General features: G+C 43.3%; 1 protein-coding gene across 5 annotated transcripts in view; it reads right to left on the bottom strand.

The window, feature by feature from the left end:
- The window catches only part of LOC127236111 (chromatin remodeling regulator CECR2), a 109,745-nt gene extending 91,216 nt beyond the window's left edge, over positions 1-18,529 (bottom strand). For 4 of the 5 annotated variants that reach the window (XM_051203545.1, XM_051203546.1, XM_051203548.1 and 1 more), the window contains exon 1: positions 18,152-18,529. In XM_051203545.1, coding sequence (XP_051059502.1) covers positions 18,152-18,277 — 126 coding nt within the window. In that variant the 5' untranslated portion in view covers positions 18,278-18,529. The remainder of the gene's footprint in view (positions 1-18,151) is intronic. The other variant, XM_051203547.1, reaches the window with a different exon arrangement.
- Positions 18,530-18,832: the final 303 nt, after the last annotated feature.

Genomic DNA, 18,832 nt, shown 5'->3' with positions numbered 1-18,832 from the left:
CAAGGTTTCATTAAGTAGAGTAGGCTAGCTTTAAATTTGCAATCCATTTCATCAACGCCCAGAATGCTGCCATTACAAGTGTCTGTTACCACATCCAGCTTACAGACTGACTACATGTTTCCTTAAGTGATAACCCATCTTCAGGATAAAATCTGAATAAAAATAATCTTCAAACTTAATCAGCGTGCTACATATATAGACTCATACTAAAGATATATCTGGAATGCCTTGCATTCCTTATTCATATGGGCTGGTAGCAAGCAACCTTTTCTATCACCCGTGAATGCATTCCCACCTTTCCAGGACTCAATTTCTGTAGACTCTTCCTCAAAACCCCTAACAAGCCTATCTATTTCTCTCTCTGTTCTTTATATATAGTTCTATTGACACAAAAAACTTGTTTTTGCAAGATTCCTATGTAGCCTTGGCTGTCCAGGAACTGACTCTGTGGACCAGGTTTTCTCTTTTTCCTCTCTCCCTCTCTTCCCAGAGTGATGGGATTAAAGGCACATGACACCAACTATGATTTCTAAAAGCCTATCTTTATGTTTTAGACTGTGTTGTCTTACTATTCCTCCTCCCCCACCAAGGCCCAGAAGCAATCTTTTGTTTGGTTAGTTGGTTTTTCAAGACAGGGTTTTTCTGTGTAGTCCTCAACATACTGGAATGCACTCTGTAGAACAGGCTGGCCTCAAACTAAAGAGAGCCACCTACCTCTGCCTCCTGAGATTAAAGGCCTGTGCCATCACCATCCGGCAGAAGCTATCTTTTTAAGAGTCAACTAAATGAAATGTAATAGTATCACTACCCAAACTGGGCAGTGGTGGGACACACCTTTAATCCCAGCACTAGAAAGGCAGAGAAAAATCTCAGAGTTCCAGGCCAGCCTGGTCTACAGAGTGAGTTCCAGAATAGTCAAGGCTGTTAATCAGAGAATCTCCCACAGGGGGTGGGGGGGAGCACGTCCTGCTTTTCCTAAGGACTCCCAAAAATCTACACTGGAGGGTTCACAATCAACTATTAACTCCAGATCCAAGAGATACACAACACTCTCATAAGTAAAATAGTAGTGTCTTAGTTAGGATTTCTATTGCTATGAAGAGATGCCATGACCACAGCAACCTTATAAATGAAAACATTTCATTGGTGTTAGCTTACAATTCAAAGGTTTAGTCCATTATCGTCATGGCAGGAAGCATGGTTATGGTATGTAGGCAGACATGGTGCTGGAAAAGGAGCCAAAAGTTCTCTACATCTGGATTGGCAAGCATGGAACAGGTCACAATGGGCCTGACTTGAGCTTCTGAAACCTCAAAGCTGCTGCCCCCACAGCACAGTTCCTCCAACAAGACCACACATACCTACAAGGCTACACCTCCTAATAGTGCCACTTCCTATGAAGCTGGGGGGGGGGGCATTTTCATTCAAGCTATCACATAGAACTACTGGGATATAGCTCAGTTAAGAATACTTGTTCTTGCAGAGGACCTAGACTGTATTTCCAGCATACACCTGACAGCTCACAACCATCCCTAATTGCAGTTTCAGATCTGACGGCTTCTTCTGACCTCCAAGGGCACCAGACTCCCACACACTGAATCCATGCAAAGTAAAGTCAGACACAAAAAAAATTAAACTTAAATTTAGTTTTAAATAAGTATTTAAGAAAAACATACTATTATTAATTGCTAGTACTAACTGCTAGTAAGTTTGTTGAGATCTGTGTTGTTTCAAATCTCAGTATAACTCCAAGGAGTAAGCGATGAACAAATATGCCAATGAAGCAGCAGGAAGGAAGCAGTTTGTCTAGAACTTGAGCGCTATGTGCACTAGTGTTACTCCAATCAGCTGTGGGGGTTTGTTGTCTGGCTTACAGCCTGAAATATAAATCATTTTACACATTTTTGTAACCTATGAGAATAATCAACTTTAATTCAACCCTCTTAAAAACTATTCCCCTAAGCTACTTTTGCAGTAGTATTGATGAATGCAGACTCACAGTTGAGAAAACAGACATAGAAAGCTTCTGTGACAATCCCTACCCCACCTCACCCCACCCCAAAAAGAAATAGCCTAGAAAGAAAGCCATAGAACATATTTTTATATTTTATGTGCACTGATGTTTTGCCTGCATATATGTCTGTATGAGGGTGTCAGGTCCCATGGAACTGGAGTTACACACAGTTGTGAGCTGCCACATGGTTGCTGGAAACCCAGATCCTCTAGAAGAGCAGCCAGTGCTATTAATCTCTGAGTCATCTCTCCAGCCATGAAGAGAACTTTGAAAACTGTGATAAGGATGCTGAAGTGTAGCTCTCCACAACTGATAGCTTCTGGTGAGGCTGAGGAAAGACTCAGTTTTCTTTAAAGGGCTGGCCACTGGTAGTCAGAACATGCTCCAATGAGAATATGGACAATACAAATTGGACTTTTCTTTTTATTGTTATTGTATTTGCTTTTGTTTTTTCTTCTGTTTTGGGGGTTTCAAGAGTTGGAAGGTGGACCTGGGAGAACTAGAATACTCACATTTGCCAAATTATGGAACGAATCTACATGCCCAACAACAGAGGAATTAACAAGAAAATATGGTATACAGGCAACAGAATTTTTATCAGCCATAAAGAGCAAATAAGCAGACCAGGTGGTAGTGCACACTTTTAATCCCAGCACTTTGGAGGTAGAGACAGATCTCTGTGAGTTCAAGGCCAGCCTGGCCTATACAGTCAAGGTTACTCACAAAGAAACCCTGTCTCAAAAAAAAACCCAAAAACCAGCAACAAAAACAACTACCACCAAAAAAAGAACAAAGAATCAATGACATACCTAGGTAATAAGTGTTTGCTTCCTGTGGTGGTTTGAATGAGAATGGCCCCATAAACTCATGTTTGAATGTTTGGTCCCCAGTTGGTAGAACTGTTTAAGAACTATGGTCATCCAGTCACCCTCTGAAACTGTGATCCCAAATTAAAAACAAAAAATCATTTTGGCTGGCTTGTGCACAACACACAGTCCACACTTGTATTAATACAGATATGTATGTTACCTTTGAAAGTTTGTGTTTTCGGAGCAAACTTTGAACATAACAATGTAAACGGTGACTTAGGTGATGCAGCCTCTCAGAATACCTGTTACAGTTTCCTCAGAATTCCGCATCCAGAATAGCTTCAAGGCTGCCTCACAGACTTCAATAAGTCCTACATTTTCCTATCACACCAACTAGACAACAGCTATGTCTCCTAAGACTTAACCATTATCTTAATTTTCTCAGGATCCCCTAAAGATGTCGTTGCCCCACAAAACAAGAAGCAATCTAGTTCCCAAAAGATAGGGTAGATGGGTTTTCATCATTCAGTGGGTTATGGATGTTTGTGATCGTGTAGAGGTTGGTTATAAGTAGTTATTGATCATGGTCAGGAAAATAGCTGAACAAAAAATATTAGATTCAGGGCCATCTTTCTGAAGGGAAAAAAAGGGGATATAGCATAGAAATGATGGGATAAAGGATGGATTGTTGAGTCTACTCTTTGGTTTTTTTTTTTTTTTAATGTATACAGTGTTCTGTCTCCATGTATGCTGCAGGCCAGAAGAGGGAACAGATATCATTACAGATGGGTTTTTTTGAGCAGCCATGTGGTTGCTGGGAATTGAACTCGGGACCTCTAGAAGAGTAGCCAGTGCTCTTAACTGCTGAGTCATCTCTCCAAGGCCCTCGAATCTACTCTTGAACAACCTCCAGCCTCAAAAAATTTACTATATATATATGTATGTATGTATGTATATGTATATGCATATATACGTATATATGCACATATATGCACGTATATATATAAAATTTTATACATATATACATGTGTAAGGTTATTTTTGTTAAGTCATGCTATACGTGTGTTTCTACCCTTGTGCAAGGTATTGTACCTATACAACTCATTTAACAATGTAACATGAATTTCTATCCTTAAAAGTTATTATTACAAACTATTTAGGATAAGTAGTCACCTGTAACAATCAAAGTTGTAGTGATGTTAAGTGTGTCTTCAAGGTCAAACAGATATATTTAGACAGGTGGTCTTCAAACACTTCAAAGACCTACAGAATATGGCATTTAAAATGTTTTAATAACATAGGGATTTTTGACAGTGAGGCATGTCTGCTCCCAGCAGCACCAAGCTACTTCAAAATAGGATGGGCATCAAAGAACCTCCATATGGAGTTTGCTTTCCTTGTGGCAAAAGCTAGCCATTTGCCGGGGGGGGGGGGGACGGGGGGACGACAAACTGCCCTTGCCTCAAGTGCTGACATTATGTTGTGCATATGGGACAAGCAGGACACAAAAGAAGACAACTGCCAAACTTGGATAAAACAAGGGAGAACAGTCCTTCAAAATTCCTGTTTCACAGAAAAGTCTGTCAAATTCTTTAGGACTGTAGACAGATGTCCTAATGTTACAGAGAAAGCTTAGACTGTCCAGGCAGCCACATGTCTCTGTTGTTTCTCAGTTTTGGAACTTGCTTGCACTTCCTGTTTACTCAAGCAGTATTATATCCTTCTGGGATTTTTGATGGAGTTGAAGACTAGACAGGTACAGTTTTCCTTAGCTATGATAGAAGGTAAATAAGGTAGAAAACTTTGGACTCACCAAGATAGGATTAACAATGGAGTGTTTTCTCTGAATTTACCAAATGCAAATAGACTGAAAATTGTAAATATTAATTTTTACCTGAAAAACCTTTTTTTTTTCCCTTTAGAAAAAAGGGGGAAATGTTACAAGATATTTGATTATACTGTGTAAAGATATGTCACTGTGATTGGTTTAATAAAAAGTTAAATGGCCAATAGCTAGGCAGGAAGTATAGCAGGGGCTTCTGGACAGAGAGCACTTTGAGAAAAAGAAGGGGGGAGGGGGAATGCCAGCTGGACACAGAGGGAACAAGACATACAGGAAGAGAAGCAAAATCCACAAGTGATATGGCAACACAGAAATTGATTAAGTTATAAGAGTTAGTGGGGCAAGCCTAAGCTATAGGCTGATCTTTTACTTTTATAATTAAAAATATCTGTGTCTGTTTTTTTTTTTTTTTTTTTTTTTTTTTTGGTGAGCTGGTGACCCACAGAAAACTGTCTACCAAGAAACTACTGCTTTTGCAGAGGACTTGAATTCAGTCCCCAGCACAAAAAATGCATGGCTCACAACTGCCTGTACCACTCCAAGGGAATCAATCCAATGCCATCTTCTGCCTTCTGAGCACACACAGACACATATATATAATAATTTGTCTTTTTTTTTCCGCTGTAGCTCTGACTGTCTTAGAACTCACTATGTAGACCAGGGCTGCCTCCACCTCACAGAAATCCACCTGCCTCTGCTGTCCAAGTGCTGAGATTAAAAGTATGTGCCACACATTCAACTGAAAACAAATTTAAAAAAAAAAGAGAGGGGGGAAATCTCTGTGAGTTTGAGGCCAACCTGGTTTACAGAGCAAGTTCCAGGTCAGGCTCCAAAGCAATACAGAGAAAACTTGTATAGAAAAACTAAAATAAATAAATAAATAAAATAAAGTAAAGAAAGAAAAGAAAACCAAAAAAACCTGGGGCTGGAGAGATGGTTCAGAGGTTAAGAGCACTTCCACTGGCCCTGAGTTCAATTCCCAGCAACCACATGATGTCTCACAACCACCCATAATGAGATCTGGTGCCCTCTTCTGGCCCACAGGGATGCATGCAGACAGAACCCTGTATATAATAAATAAAATCTTTTTAAAATGTCCATATACTGTATACCTGTTTATAATTTTTAGAAAAAACTGGGAGCCAGGGAGATAGTTCAACATGTTAACATACTACCCACTAATCCTGATTTCTATCCCAAGGACACACATGTGGAAGGAAAGAACTGACTCAAAGTTGAATTCTGTGCTCCCCACATATGCTCTGGCATATGATAGGGCACACAGAATAAACCTGAAATAGTAATAAGATGGAGTAGTGATACACTCTTAATTCTTGTACAATGGAGGCAGACAGATCTCTGTAAGTCTGAAGCCAGTTGATTTGTAAGATGTCCAAGGAAACACATGCAATACATCCAAGGAAACACAGTGAGACGCTGTCTCAAAAACAAAGGGCAAGTAAAAACTAAGGCCAAGTGATGGTGGTGAACGCCTTTAACTCAGCACTCGGAAGGCAGAAGCAGGCAGATCTCTGTGAGTTAGAGGCTAGCCTAGTTTTCCGAGCAAGTTCCAGGGCAGGCTACAAAGTTACACAGTGAAAAACTGTGTGGAAAAACAAAAACAATACAAATTTTTAAGTAAAGTAAAAATAATAACTATTATACCTAATAGCCAACAATTAAATTATTGATGTTTATTATTAGCTGTGGTTGCACACACCTGTAATTCCAACACTTGGGAAATAAAGGCAGAAAGATCTCTGTAAAATTCAAGGCCAATCTATCTACATAGCAACTCCAGGTCAGCCAAGACTACATAGTAAACCCTGTCTCAAAAATAAATAAGAGGCTGGTAAGATAACTCTGTAGTTAAAAGCATTCACTGCTCTTCCAGAGAATCCAGGTTCAATTCCCAACACCACATTGCAGCTCACTGTCTATAACACTCCCTCCAGGAGATCCAACACCCTTACACAGACTCACATGCAGGCAAAACACCAACACACATACAATAAATAAATTGTAGGGCAGTGATGTGCACACCTTTAATCTCTCAGCACTTGGGAGGCAGAGGCAGAGGCAGGGATTTCTCTGAGTTCAAGGCCAGCCTGTTTTACAGAGTGAGTTCCAGGACAACCAGGGCTACATTCAGAAACCCCTGTCAGGAAAAACCAAATACATAAAGTAAATAATTTAAATTAAAAATAAAGTAAAATAAAACTTTGTAATGGTGGAAAGCAATTGAGGAGAACATCAGTAAGATGACCTCTCGCCTCCACAGGAACATGCACAGAGACACAAACTGTGTTCTCTCTCTCTTTCTCTCTCTGTGTGTGTGTGTGTGTGTGTGTGTGTGTGTGTGTCTCATGCACAGAGGCACACATTCCCTTTCTGTCTCCCTCTCTCTGTCACACACACTAATAATAACAATAATACTAAGCACTAGTACTAGTACATGTGTATGTACTAGCCCAAACCAATACCACTCAAAGAATGAGCCAAATCCCTGTAATTATACCAAGTGAAATTCTTTTTTGTTTTTAAACAAAGTTATCTGAACAAGGAACTAACTCTAGGTCATAAAAACTCTCATACCCAAAGAACCCATGAATAACCTTTCATGAAGAGAGACAAGACACAAAGGAAATAGAGAAGAGAAACGATTCCCCAAAGGAGCAGATCTGCTAATTTAGCGCACTTTCTGTCAGGCAAATAACCTGTCCCAAGTGCCATTGTTGCAGAGACAATGGTCATTCAGGAAAAGGGTGTTCATTAAAAGGAACCAGCCAGAAGGAAAACGAAATCACTGTTCCAGTCAACAAGACTACTTAACAGCTTTCTCAATTCTAAAACCTTACTCCACTATTAGAAATTAATAAGTGAAACGGTTGGTATCATTGTGGCCAAATCACTGCTCTATTTTCACACTGATTTTTTGATGGGATAAGCAGCGTAACAGGCACAGTATCAATGTATACTTAAGGTGACCACATGCTCTGACCTACTACATTCAAGTCACAGTTACTCAGCAAACCTACCCCAGGGAAAAAGTAGGCCTTCATAAAGGCTGGATGAGGTCAGAGACTTTAAACAAGAAAATGACTACTAGCCCTCACGTATTGTTACGTAATTACATGTGAAACCTGTGTATGGCTAATGGAGTACAAGATACAAGACACACAAAAGCATTATTCTGAGAATAATGTAATGTATTTGGAAAAATTCAAAGAGTCATGTATTTACTCTTAGGGGGGAAAAAAAGGATCTTTGTGAGTTCCAGGCTATCCTAGTCTACAAAGCGAGTTCCAGGACACGCTACACAGAGGAACCCTGTCTCAGAAAACCAAATAAATAAATCTTAAAGAGCCTTTAAGCTGCAGAAGTGACCAACTTCACAGCAGCGTACTAATTTACACCAATTCTGGTATTTTGCACCTTGATGAAAGCCTAAAATCCTACCCCTCCTCCACACAGCCCAGAGCAGGTGCCCTAGGGTACATCATGAATTGAGCACAACAATGGAATGAAAGGAAAACAAAGAAGGGTGGCCAAGTCTCAAGCCCAGTTAAAAGAGAATGTTAAGAAGGCTCAGCAGGCTAGAGGTGGGGCTCGGTGGCAGAGTGCTTGCCTAGCATACCCACCCTCAGGCTCCAGCCCAATGGGAAGACACTGAAAGAAGCAAAGGAAGGCTACAAACCAATGAATGATAACATGTCTTAAGCCATAGATGGGGAAAGGGTGAAAAGTTGAAATGTTGCATACCTTTCTTTTCTTTTGGTTTTCTTTTTCTTGATTTTGTTTTGTTTTGTTTTTTCTCTATGAAACTTGCTCTGTAGACCAGGATGGCCTTGAACTCAAAGATCTAACTGCCTCTGCCTCCAAGAGTGCTGGGATTAAAGGCACCACCACCACCCAGTGCATTTCTTCTTTATCTTTCATCCAAGGAGCTCACAGTATTCCAAAGTTCAGTCAGCATCACAATGCCATCTTCTCTCCAAACCAAAATAACACATGTATCACCAGGGAATTTTGGCAGATTCCATGGCAAGTGAAGGTGACCAAGGCAGGGGACAAACATGCCAAGCAGACAGAGCTTAGTGAGAAGATTTATGAAGGGTTAAGAGACACAGAAAGGAGAGAAAAGGGAGATAGGAATAGTCCTGTCTGCCCCAAAGGAACAGCAGGAAAGAAAGTGTAACTGGGAGGGGGGGGTCTTTCTTTTAAAGGGGTCCTTTGCATGCATGATGACCAGGATACTGCCTGAGTGCATTTTGCCAAGTGACAGGGGCAGGCCAGCATAATGCCTGAATCCTTAGAATGGTGGCACACATTTCATTCTACCACTGGGGGGGGGGGGTGAGGCAGGGCAGGAGTTCTCTGTGATTTTGAGGGCAACCTGGTCTACATAGTGAGACCCACTCCAAAGAGAAAGGTAGAAGAAAGGGAATGCTAACCCAAGTATCTATTTACCAGTTTTCTGACACCTGCAATAATAGACAGCAACCTGAACTTCCTTCAACTTCCTTCAGAAGCTGGAAGTGGTGGCGTACACCTTTGTGCCACTGATGGGGGATGAGGCAGGAAGATCTCTGAGTTTGAAGCTAGTTTGGGCTACAGACTGAAACAGCAAGACTGTCACTGTCACCAGCTGAAGGCCAGCCTAGATGAGTTACAGGCGGGCCTGAACTACAGTGAGAGGCGGTCTTTAAAAAAAAAAAAAAAAAAAAAGTAAAAAGCAAGTCAAGGTAGCCCATGCCTCTAATTCCAGCTCTCGGGGCACAGAAGCAGGGGGATCTCTGTGAGTTTGAGGCCAGCCTGGTCTACAAAGGAGTTCCAAGACAGCCAGGGTTATTAGAGAGAAACCCAGTCTCAAAAAATCAAAACGAAACAAAAAAAGTGAAATATCATAATTCAGAGGCACTCACTAATTCTCCAGAATTCCTCCAAATCTCAAACAAAAAAACATTAGTAAGTTTGAGAACTGAAGTAATGAAAATATCAACCTTCAGAAGTGAGTATAGGTAGTAACCTTGAGCTTAATTCACATTAACTATGATGATTTACTTCACTCAATGATCTTGAGCATTCTCAAAAAACTAGTCCCTCCTAGCAAATAGCCAGCAATCTTCTAGCCTGAAAACCCCATGTTACAAATCTGAAACCAAAGTAATCTTCCTAAAACTTACAACTTCATGTCAAAGGTAAAGAAAGATGAGCCACAATCCAGAACACCACAAAGGTGTTCAAGAGCCAGGTGGTGGTGGCTCACACCTTTAATTCCAAGCACTCGGGAGGCAGAGGCAGAGGCAGGTGGATCTCTCTCTCTGAGTTCAAGGCCAGCCTGGTCTATGGGTTTGGCCTGTTGGAAGCTGAGTCCAGCTGTCTACACACTACACTTTGCCTCTGCATTGATGGTTTCCACACTGCCAGAATGCATCGTTCTGGATCCTTAACATTCCAGGAAGCTGGCCTTAAGATTTTTCTATCAAGATCTTTACTACCCAAGTTGAATTTTGGGCTTTCCTAATAGTGTTTCCTAAGAGAAAATGAAGCAAGGCTTAATTTACCATCAGTTATAAGGCAAGCCAAACCAAGGGAGTATCCTTCATGGAGAGGGGAAAAAAAAAAAAAAATATCAACCTTTCTATAACCCCAACTTCTCTGAAACTCCCTGGTAGAAAGAAGGCAAAAGGGTGGGATGGGTAGGAAACTGGGAAGCCTCTCCTCTTAAAACGTTGGGAAAACCAGAAAAGTGGCTGCACATTATTCTGTGAGAGTCCCATTACAAAAGGACATACCCCACTTTCAGGACCAAAACTACATTAAGGATTTGCCCTTCCATACTTTATCCTGTTCTTATCTTCCCAATAGAGAAAAGGGGGATTCTGACTCTTCAAAAGATATAAAGCAGGTGGTTTAAAACAGGATCTTCTATGGACCAAGATAGTACCTAACTACAGTAAGATGATAACTACAATTTCTAGGCCAACTCAGGATATACAGCATATGTTTTCCATTAAATACCCTGGATGAGGGGGCTGGACTGATGGCTCCGTGGTTAAGAGCACTGGCTGTTCTTCAGAGGACCTGTGCTCAACAACCAGCATCCATTCACTCCACCTCCAGGGGACACAACACTCTCACACAGACATTCATGCAGGCAAAATACCAATGCACATAAAATTTTCTAAAACTCACAAAAATACATTAGTAAGTAGAAAACAAAATTTTAAGCCATTTTTAGAACTTGTTTGTTTTGTTTCGGTTGGGGCTAGAGAGATGGCTCTGAAGTTAAGAGCCCCTGCTGCTCTTCCAGAGGTCCCAAGTTCAATTCCCAGTACCATGTAAGTTCAATTCCCAGTACCCACATGGTACTGGGAATTGAACAGCGTTCTGTAACTCCAGCCTCCAAGGATCCTACATCCTCTTCTTGCATCTGAAGGAGCCAGGCACAGACATTCATGCAGGCAACGCACATAGAAATAGTTTTTTTTTTTTTTTTTTTAAAAAAAACTTGTTTTGTTTCAGTTTTTGAGACAGGGTATTGTATAGTCCTGGCTGACTTAGATCTCACTCTTTAGACCAGGCAGGCCTTGAACTAAAGAGATACACCTGCCTCTGCCCGCCAAGTGCTGGAGTTGAATACATGTGCCACCACACCTATCCTTAACTCATTTTAAATCACTTATTTCCGTTCCACTCAAATGTTATCTGCAAGCCAGCAATCCTGTCCCTCTTTTCAACTGCAGTACCATCCCTTGGCATGACTCTTACCAAGCTTCCCTAGACTTCATCTCTTAGACCTGTGACATACTGTGCCATGTGTTCACTAAGGAAAGGGCAGGTACTGTCTAAATTTCATTTTTACTAATATTTTTTGTTATCTGTGCACTGTTGCCTACGTATTTAATCACAACTCTTGGGGACAGAAGGAGGCAGATCTCAAGTTCCAGGAGAGGGAGAGGGAGAAGAAAAGGAAGAGGGAGAGAGAGACAGAGACAGAGAGAGACAGACACACAGAGACAGAGACAGAAAGAGACAGAGAGATACCCATGTGCATGTCACTGAAAACAAGGTCAGAGTTGAAAAACTTGAAGGGGTGGGTTCTCTCCTCCTACCTACTATGTTGGTTCGAGGGTTAAATCCAAGTCTTCAAGCTTGGCAGCAAACCCCTTTATCTACTGAAGCACATAATCCACCCAGAGAGCACATTTTTTGTGTGTTATACAGGTAGCTGTACCTCTATCAGCTAGTACCCTCCCTGCCTAGCACCTAGGTGCTTTATAGACATTTGTAGATAGAAATCAATACATACATTAACTTGGCTCTCTGCACTTATTTCAGCAGAAGATTTAAAGATAATCTTATGCCACACAATGGGACTCACACTTTAACTCAGAATTCCAAATGCTAAGACAAGAGAATTATAGCAAGTTCTAAGCCAGCCTGGGTTACAGAGTAAAAACAACAGTCTCCCAGGCAATGGTGACACACTTCTTTGATCCTAGCACTCAGAAGCCAGAGGCAGGTGAATCTCTGGCCAGCCTGGTGTGCAGAATTCCAGGACAGCCAGGGCTACTGAGAGAAATCCTGTCTCAAGAAAGCAAACAAAACATGTCTCAGAAATAAAATGGGGTAAGGAGATGGCTCAGTGAGTAAAATGCTTGCTATGAAAGCCTAAAGCCCTGAATTGAGATATCCCTGAACATACATAAAGCCACCATTTCAAACAAGGTGAGAGGCCAGGACTAAACACTCCAGCTTGTCCTCTGACCTCCACATATGCAACACATATACATCATACACACACACACACACACTGAAAAATAAAGTCTCTTTTGAACCAAAAAACCCTAGATTTTCACTATATCTCAGCTTTCAAGAGAGATGAGACAGGCGTTGGTGGCACATGCCTTTAATCCCAGCACTAGGGAGGCAGGCAGGCAGATCTCTGTGAGACCAGCCTGGTATACAGAGCTAGTTCCAGTACAGCCTCCAAAGACACAGAGAAACCCTGTCTCAAAAAACCAAAAAAAAAAAAAAGAGAGAGAGAGAGAGAGAGAGAGAGAGAGAGAGATAGATCATGAAAACCTCTACAAAACTTCGACACAGCACAAACAGAGATTTGGGCGTAAAAGCCCCTGGACCTAGATGGGAATCCTTGTACAAACACCCAACCTTGCCAAACTTAATTTCCACATCTGTAAAATGAGGATAACCTCTACCCACTGGTTATGAGCAGCTAAGGATGAGTTGGTATTTTTAAGATGTACAGTACTGCATGTCTCACTACATTACTCTGATCTGCTCCAGGTCAGAGGGCTAGTTAAATTAAGGGCACCATTATAATCCAAGTTTCCTGGGATGGAATAGGCTCAATTAGAGGCCTGATTAGGGCCCAGGCCCTAGAACTGATCCCTCATGCTTGTAAACAAACATTTGTAATTCCTAGTACAGTGCATCATGGGTCCTGAAATCACGAAACAGCTTCTGATTCCCCTAATCAGGACAAAGCTATTCTTTCCTGTAGTTAGGTCCTTTATTTGGGGGGGAGGGGGACTAGGCTGCTCTAGAACAGCTAATTCTCCAGCCTCATTCTACATAGTGATGAACTACCAGCTCCAATACAGATTATTTATCAACCTTTAAATAGTTTAGCTTAAAGACCCTCTTTTAGAATTTGGTTAAAATGTTAAGTCTAATCCCCACTCTGATAGCATTCTTACCTGTATGTCAACAAAATCTATTTATTACCCATCCCCGAACACACCTGATACAACTAACATATGTTTAAGTTTCAGCAAATTTTATTACTTGTGTTAATTATAATTCATGGCTCATTATCTTGAAGGGGCTAGAAACAGAAACCTAAAGGATAGAATACAAAGCCCCATACACACTGGCCCCACATTATGCTGCTGAGGGAGGGACTTTAGCCTCACAGAACCACAACCAGGAAAAGGATAGAAAGCAAGAAATATTAAGGCTATAAAAGATCTCTAGAAATAAAGGTAGACAGAAACTAATTTGATCAGGCTTCAGTTACTATTAAAAACACTTAAATCCATGTAAACAATTCCAAAATTCTACATAGAGGCACCACTCAGCCCTGCCCCAACTCCATCATAATGAACACCTCTATAAGTGGTTCTCAACCTTCCTAATGCTTGTAACCCTTTAATACCCTCACATTGTGATGTCCCCCAACCATAAAATTATTTTCATTGCTATTTATAGTTAACTTTGCTACTGTTATGAACTTAATGTAAATGTTTTTCAGTGGTCCACCTGGGGAAAGGGACATTCAACCCCAAGTATCAGGGTTCAGAAACACTGCTCTATAAGGTTATGGAAAATCAGTACTTCAATTTGGAGCAAGCATTAAATCTTTAAAGAGGTAAAAAATCTTCCAGGAAAAAAACGTAACTAATCTAATCCACTACAATATTAAACACAAAATATTTAGCTTTCACTAAATCATATATAACTGTGGATGTGGCCAAAGGAGGACAAGTATGAGCTGCTTTGATGTTTAAATGGTTCATGCAGTTGAATTCACCAACCCTGGCTGCAGAGACTCTTAAAAATAAATAACAAAGAAGGGCTAGGTGGGGTTACAGCTCAATGCCTATCATGTGTTAACACCCTGGGTTCAGTCCCATTACATCAAAAAAAAAAAAAAAAAAAAAAAAAAAAAAAAAACCATACCGAATTTAATGATAACCAACTACTGAATGCAATGTCTTTAATCTATTAATGTCTAATTACACCGTAGCCTCTTCTGAAAAATAAAAGCAACACCTAATCTACAGCACAAACTTGTCAGGAATACGTATGTTAACAGAAGGTTTTTACCCATCTATGTCAGGATACAATTTTAAGTTACCTGCTTTCCCCCAACCAGTGATTTGAGTTATTTTAAATTTTTTATTTGCACTTCATAAACTGAAGCTTTATATGATATTCATGTATTGTTTTTGAAACCAGAGGCTATGCCGGGTGGTGGTGCACACATTTAATCCCAACAATAGGAAGGCAGAGACAGTTGGATCTATCTCTGTGAGTTTGAGGACAGTCAGGACTGTTACACAGAGAAACCCAATCTAGCGGGATGGTGGAATGGCAGGCAGGCAGATCTCTGTGAGTTTGATTAAGGTCAGCCTGGTCTACAGAGTGAGTTCCATGACATCAAAAACTACACAGACAAACCCTGTCTCAAAAGGGGGGGGGGGGGGTGATGGTAGCAAGTGCTCAACCCTGAGCTACACTCCTATCTAAAACAACTAAGAATCTGGAACAACTGAAAGCACTGTTATTGTACCCTTCAATTCTTATTATTTTAGAATCTTTACTTAAGAATAGCAACACATAGTGTTTTTAAAAAAAAAGCAAAAAGGGTGTAGTGAGGAACTCCTTTAATAATCTCAGCACTCAGGAAGCAGAGGCAGGTGGAACTTGGGAGTTCAAGGCCAGCCTGATCTAGAGCGAGTTCCAGGGCAACCAGAGAAACCCTGTCCCAAGAAAAGCAAAAGAAGAAAGGCTGGGAAATACAGTGTCTGCCTAGCATGTATAAAGACCTTGAGTTCAATTCCCAGCAACACACACACACACACACACACACACAGTTGATTCTTAAATGATCTGTTTAAGGTTAATTAACAGTACAAAAACATTTTTACATGCAAAAATAAAAACATCCCCAGTTTAGGAACCTGTTCTCCAAGTAGGAGGTCTTGACCTCTTACAAAAGAGCAACAGAAATTCTGGAGCCTTTCCCCAAACTGAGAGATTGCTTCTCCTGGACAGGAACAAATTCCTTAAGGATTCTGCTTCCTAAATCTCCTATAAACTCAAGGACTCAGCCTGGGAGAAAAGGGTAAAATTTGATCTTTCCCACGACTGAAAACTGGCTTCCTTAAGGAATGATGTCCAACTCTGACTATCTGGTAGTTTACATGCCTCATTTCTAGCTTTTCAGGGTGTAATGAGAACTTCAGGGTCCTCCCACCAGGTACTTTAAGAGAAGGTCTAACCCTGCACTGTAAACCTAACCAAAAAACTAGCTGATGTTTTTCAAATCACCTAAGAAAAACGAAGACAAATTTACTGATGGCGTCTTTGGGGAATTCTGCATGTTGATGGGTCAAAATCAAGTTTCTTAGAAAGTAGAATTTTAGATAGTTCATCTTTTGGTAACTATTCAAAGCCCTAAATTAAATATAGGAACTACAAGAGAGGAAAGTTGTTATCATTTGTTACACATTTACTGACATACACAGAGGGAGAGGGTTTTGTAGTACTTCAAGTATGTACATGTTAGAATCAGGGTATTAATGTGTTGAATGTTTTTCAAGTAACATACACTTTAACTGACAAAAGTGTCTATTCCAAGAAAAGCTAGGACAGGGCGATGGCTCCCTGTGAAGAGTGGTACCAAGCTTGACCACCTGAGTTTGACTCCTGGGGCTCTCACATCGAGGGAGAGAGCCAATTCCCTCTGACCTCTACAAGCAACATAATTGTTTTTAACCACTAGGATTTAAAAGACACCATGTCAAGTAGACTTGATTGTTCACCATGTAAAGGACAGTAACAGCTTACGTTGCCTAGAGGTATTAGGCCATCTAATACCAAGAAACCTCGAGTTTACTACTTAGGACAGAAATTAGAGGTTACTCTAAATATGATGAGCATAATTAAGGCAAAATTAGTTTCCTCTACTTTTCCATCAACAAAATGGGAAAAGGAGTTGGAAAGATGGCATTTCCCCCCCCCCAACCGTAGTGTTCTTCAAATACACTCAATTTGTAATCCGGCACATCCACTTACTTTCTTGAAAGAAAGCAAAGGGGCTGGGAACAAGCTTACCAGCACCCAATATGGCACTGTCACAAGCAAATAACCCCACACGGCAGCCACCATTTTGAGCAGCAGGATTTAATTAGACTACCTCAGGATTTCAAACCAACTAAAATGAAACACAGGACGTCAGAAGCATCTCTTCCCCGTTAAGATTCCGCAAATCCTTGATCTTTGTAGTCCAATTTCATTACAAAATTTCCTCACAAAAACGTTCGTTACATCTATGTTCAAACTTTGTAAACAAACGCTTTGAGGTTTCGTGAAATCCCCAAGCTACATTTTCCTAAAACGTGGAGAAGTCCACGACCTGGAGAACCCTACCAACCTACTCACATTGTTTAATAAAAGTACCTCCAAATGCCAACGAGTGGCCCTAGTTGCAGCCTACATTTCTCTTCATTCTCCTAACCCAGCTCTGGGGATCGGTTTAGTTTTCCGATTTCATTAAGTGCAACAAGAGCAAGTTCCCACGCTTCATTCATAGGAGAAGCAAATAACATTTCTGCCAACACAACTGAATTTAAAAATAAAAGTGAGCAAACATTTCAGAAGTCAACAAATTAAAAGCAAGGTTCATGGGGGGGGAGAGGCAATCACATCCGCCAGACCTTCCAATTAGATTACTTTTCGATTATTTCAACTGTAAAGCCATTCACGGAACTGAAAACAATAAACTGACAAACAGTTCCGTGTACCTTTGTCCCAAGGAAAAAGGTGGTGAAGTCACTACAGATTACCAAAGGAAAGAAAGCAACTCAACCTGCCGACCAATCATATATTTCACACCTCCATCCAAAAATAAAAGACGAGATGCTGCTGCTGCTGCTGCTTTTGGGCCATCTTACACATTCCGTTTCCCACACTCCCGCCACTGTCCTAGCCACTAGGACCCTCCGATTTTAGTCCAGTTATCACAAAGCCTCAGGTCTTGAAAGCACCTTCGGCCTGGCCAGAAAGCCATCCCTTTCCTCCTCGCTCGCCCGGGGGAATAATGGTGGCGAAATCAACTCAGGGAGAGAGCGAGACCTCCCCGACTACAGAGGGCTGCACGTTCCCCAGGCGGAACGTTTTTAAAGGGGAGAGGGATCCCCCAACTTTCTCTCCACAGCCTCGCGTCCCGAGCGGCGGTGAGCACCCGGCGGTCCCACTAGGAGAACGCCCCAAGCCCAGGCCCCGTCCCCGCCCGCCCGCCCGCCCGCCCGAAGTTCACTGGAAGAGCCGAGAGTTCCGGGCCTCCGCAAGTCGGGCAAGTGCGACCCCGGCGAGCGACCCCCGAGCAACGCCGACCCTGCCCAGGGCCGCTCCGGCCCCCGCCCGTGCGCCCGCCACCGGTCCCCGTCCCCGCCTCAACAGCTGCTCCGGCGGGGAGCGCGCGCGCACTCTCGCCCTCAGGCCAGCCGAGAAGTCCCGGGAGAGCCCCCGGGTCCCGCGCCGACAAAAGCAGGCTCGACCCCCGCCTGCTTCTGAGAGCGCGAGGGGCCGCGGGGAGCCCGAGCCCACCGCCAGCCTCGTGCCCGCCGCCGCCGAGCCCCTCGCCCTCGGCGCCCGCACTCCGCGCCAAGTCGGCGGCCCGCGACTCCCCGCGGGGAAGCGCAGAGAAAGGGCGCAGCGCCCGCCACTCACCTCGATCTCGAAGTCGGGCAGGCGGAACGCCGTACGAAAGAGCGAGCAGAAGTGCGCGATGGCCGGGACTTCCCACCAGGAGCGGAGCTCGCCCAGCCCGGCCGCGCCGCCCTCCTCCGGGCACATCTCCCCGGCGCGCTCGCCCGCCCGCTTTCCCTCGCTCCGACTCCGCCGCGGGCAGCGCCTCTCAGCGCGCGGCGGCTCCCGCCGCTCGGCGTGAGCACAAGCTAAGGCGCGCCGGGCGGGGGGCGGCGGGCCGAGTCGCTGAAGCGGCCGCTGCTGCTCCGGCAGCCGGCGGGGGCCGCGCGCTCGCCCCGTCCCGCCGCGGCCGTGCGGCCGCCCCCAGTCCCATACAATATAATCCACTCAGCGCCGAGGAAAACAGATGGGGCTGGGGGTGGGGAGGGGGCCCGGCAGAAGCCTGGGGGAGGGGCCGCCCACGAGGAGGGGGCGGGGCCGGCGCGCACCACAACAACAACCCCGCCCCCACCCCTGCGCGGACAGCTGCACTGAGGGAGGAAGGGGGAGGGGAGCGGGCCGGCCGCGCCCCGGGAGGGGCCGCGCGGGACGCGGAGGGGGCCGCGCGCAGCCCGCGGCCGGCGGGGTCGGGCGGGGCAGAGCTGGGCCGTGCAGGTGTTTGGGGCCGCGGAGTCGGGCGACTTTGGGGACGGGAGACAATAA

This window comes from Phodopus roborovskii, unplaced genomic scaffold (genome assembly GCF_943737965.1).
Source record: "Phodopus roborovskii unplaced genomic scaffold, PHOROB, whole genome shotgun sequence".
Taxonomy (NCBI): Eukaryota; Metazoa; Chordata; class Mammalia; order Rodentia; family Cricetidae; genus Phodopus; species Phodopus roborovskii.
The sequence above is the reverse complement of the archived record's forward strand: the minus strand, read 5'-3'. Positions and strand labels throughout refer to the sequence as shown.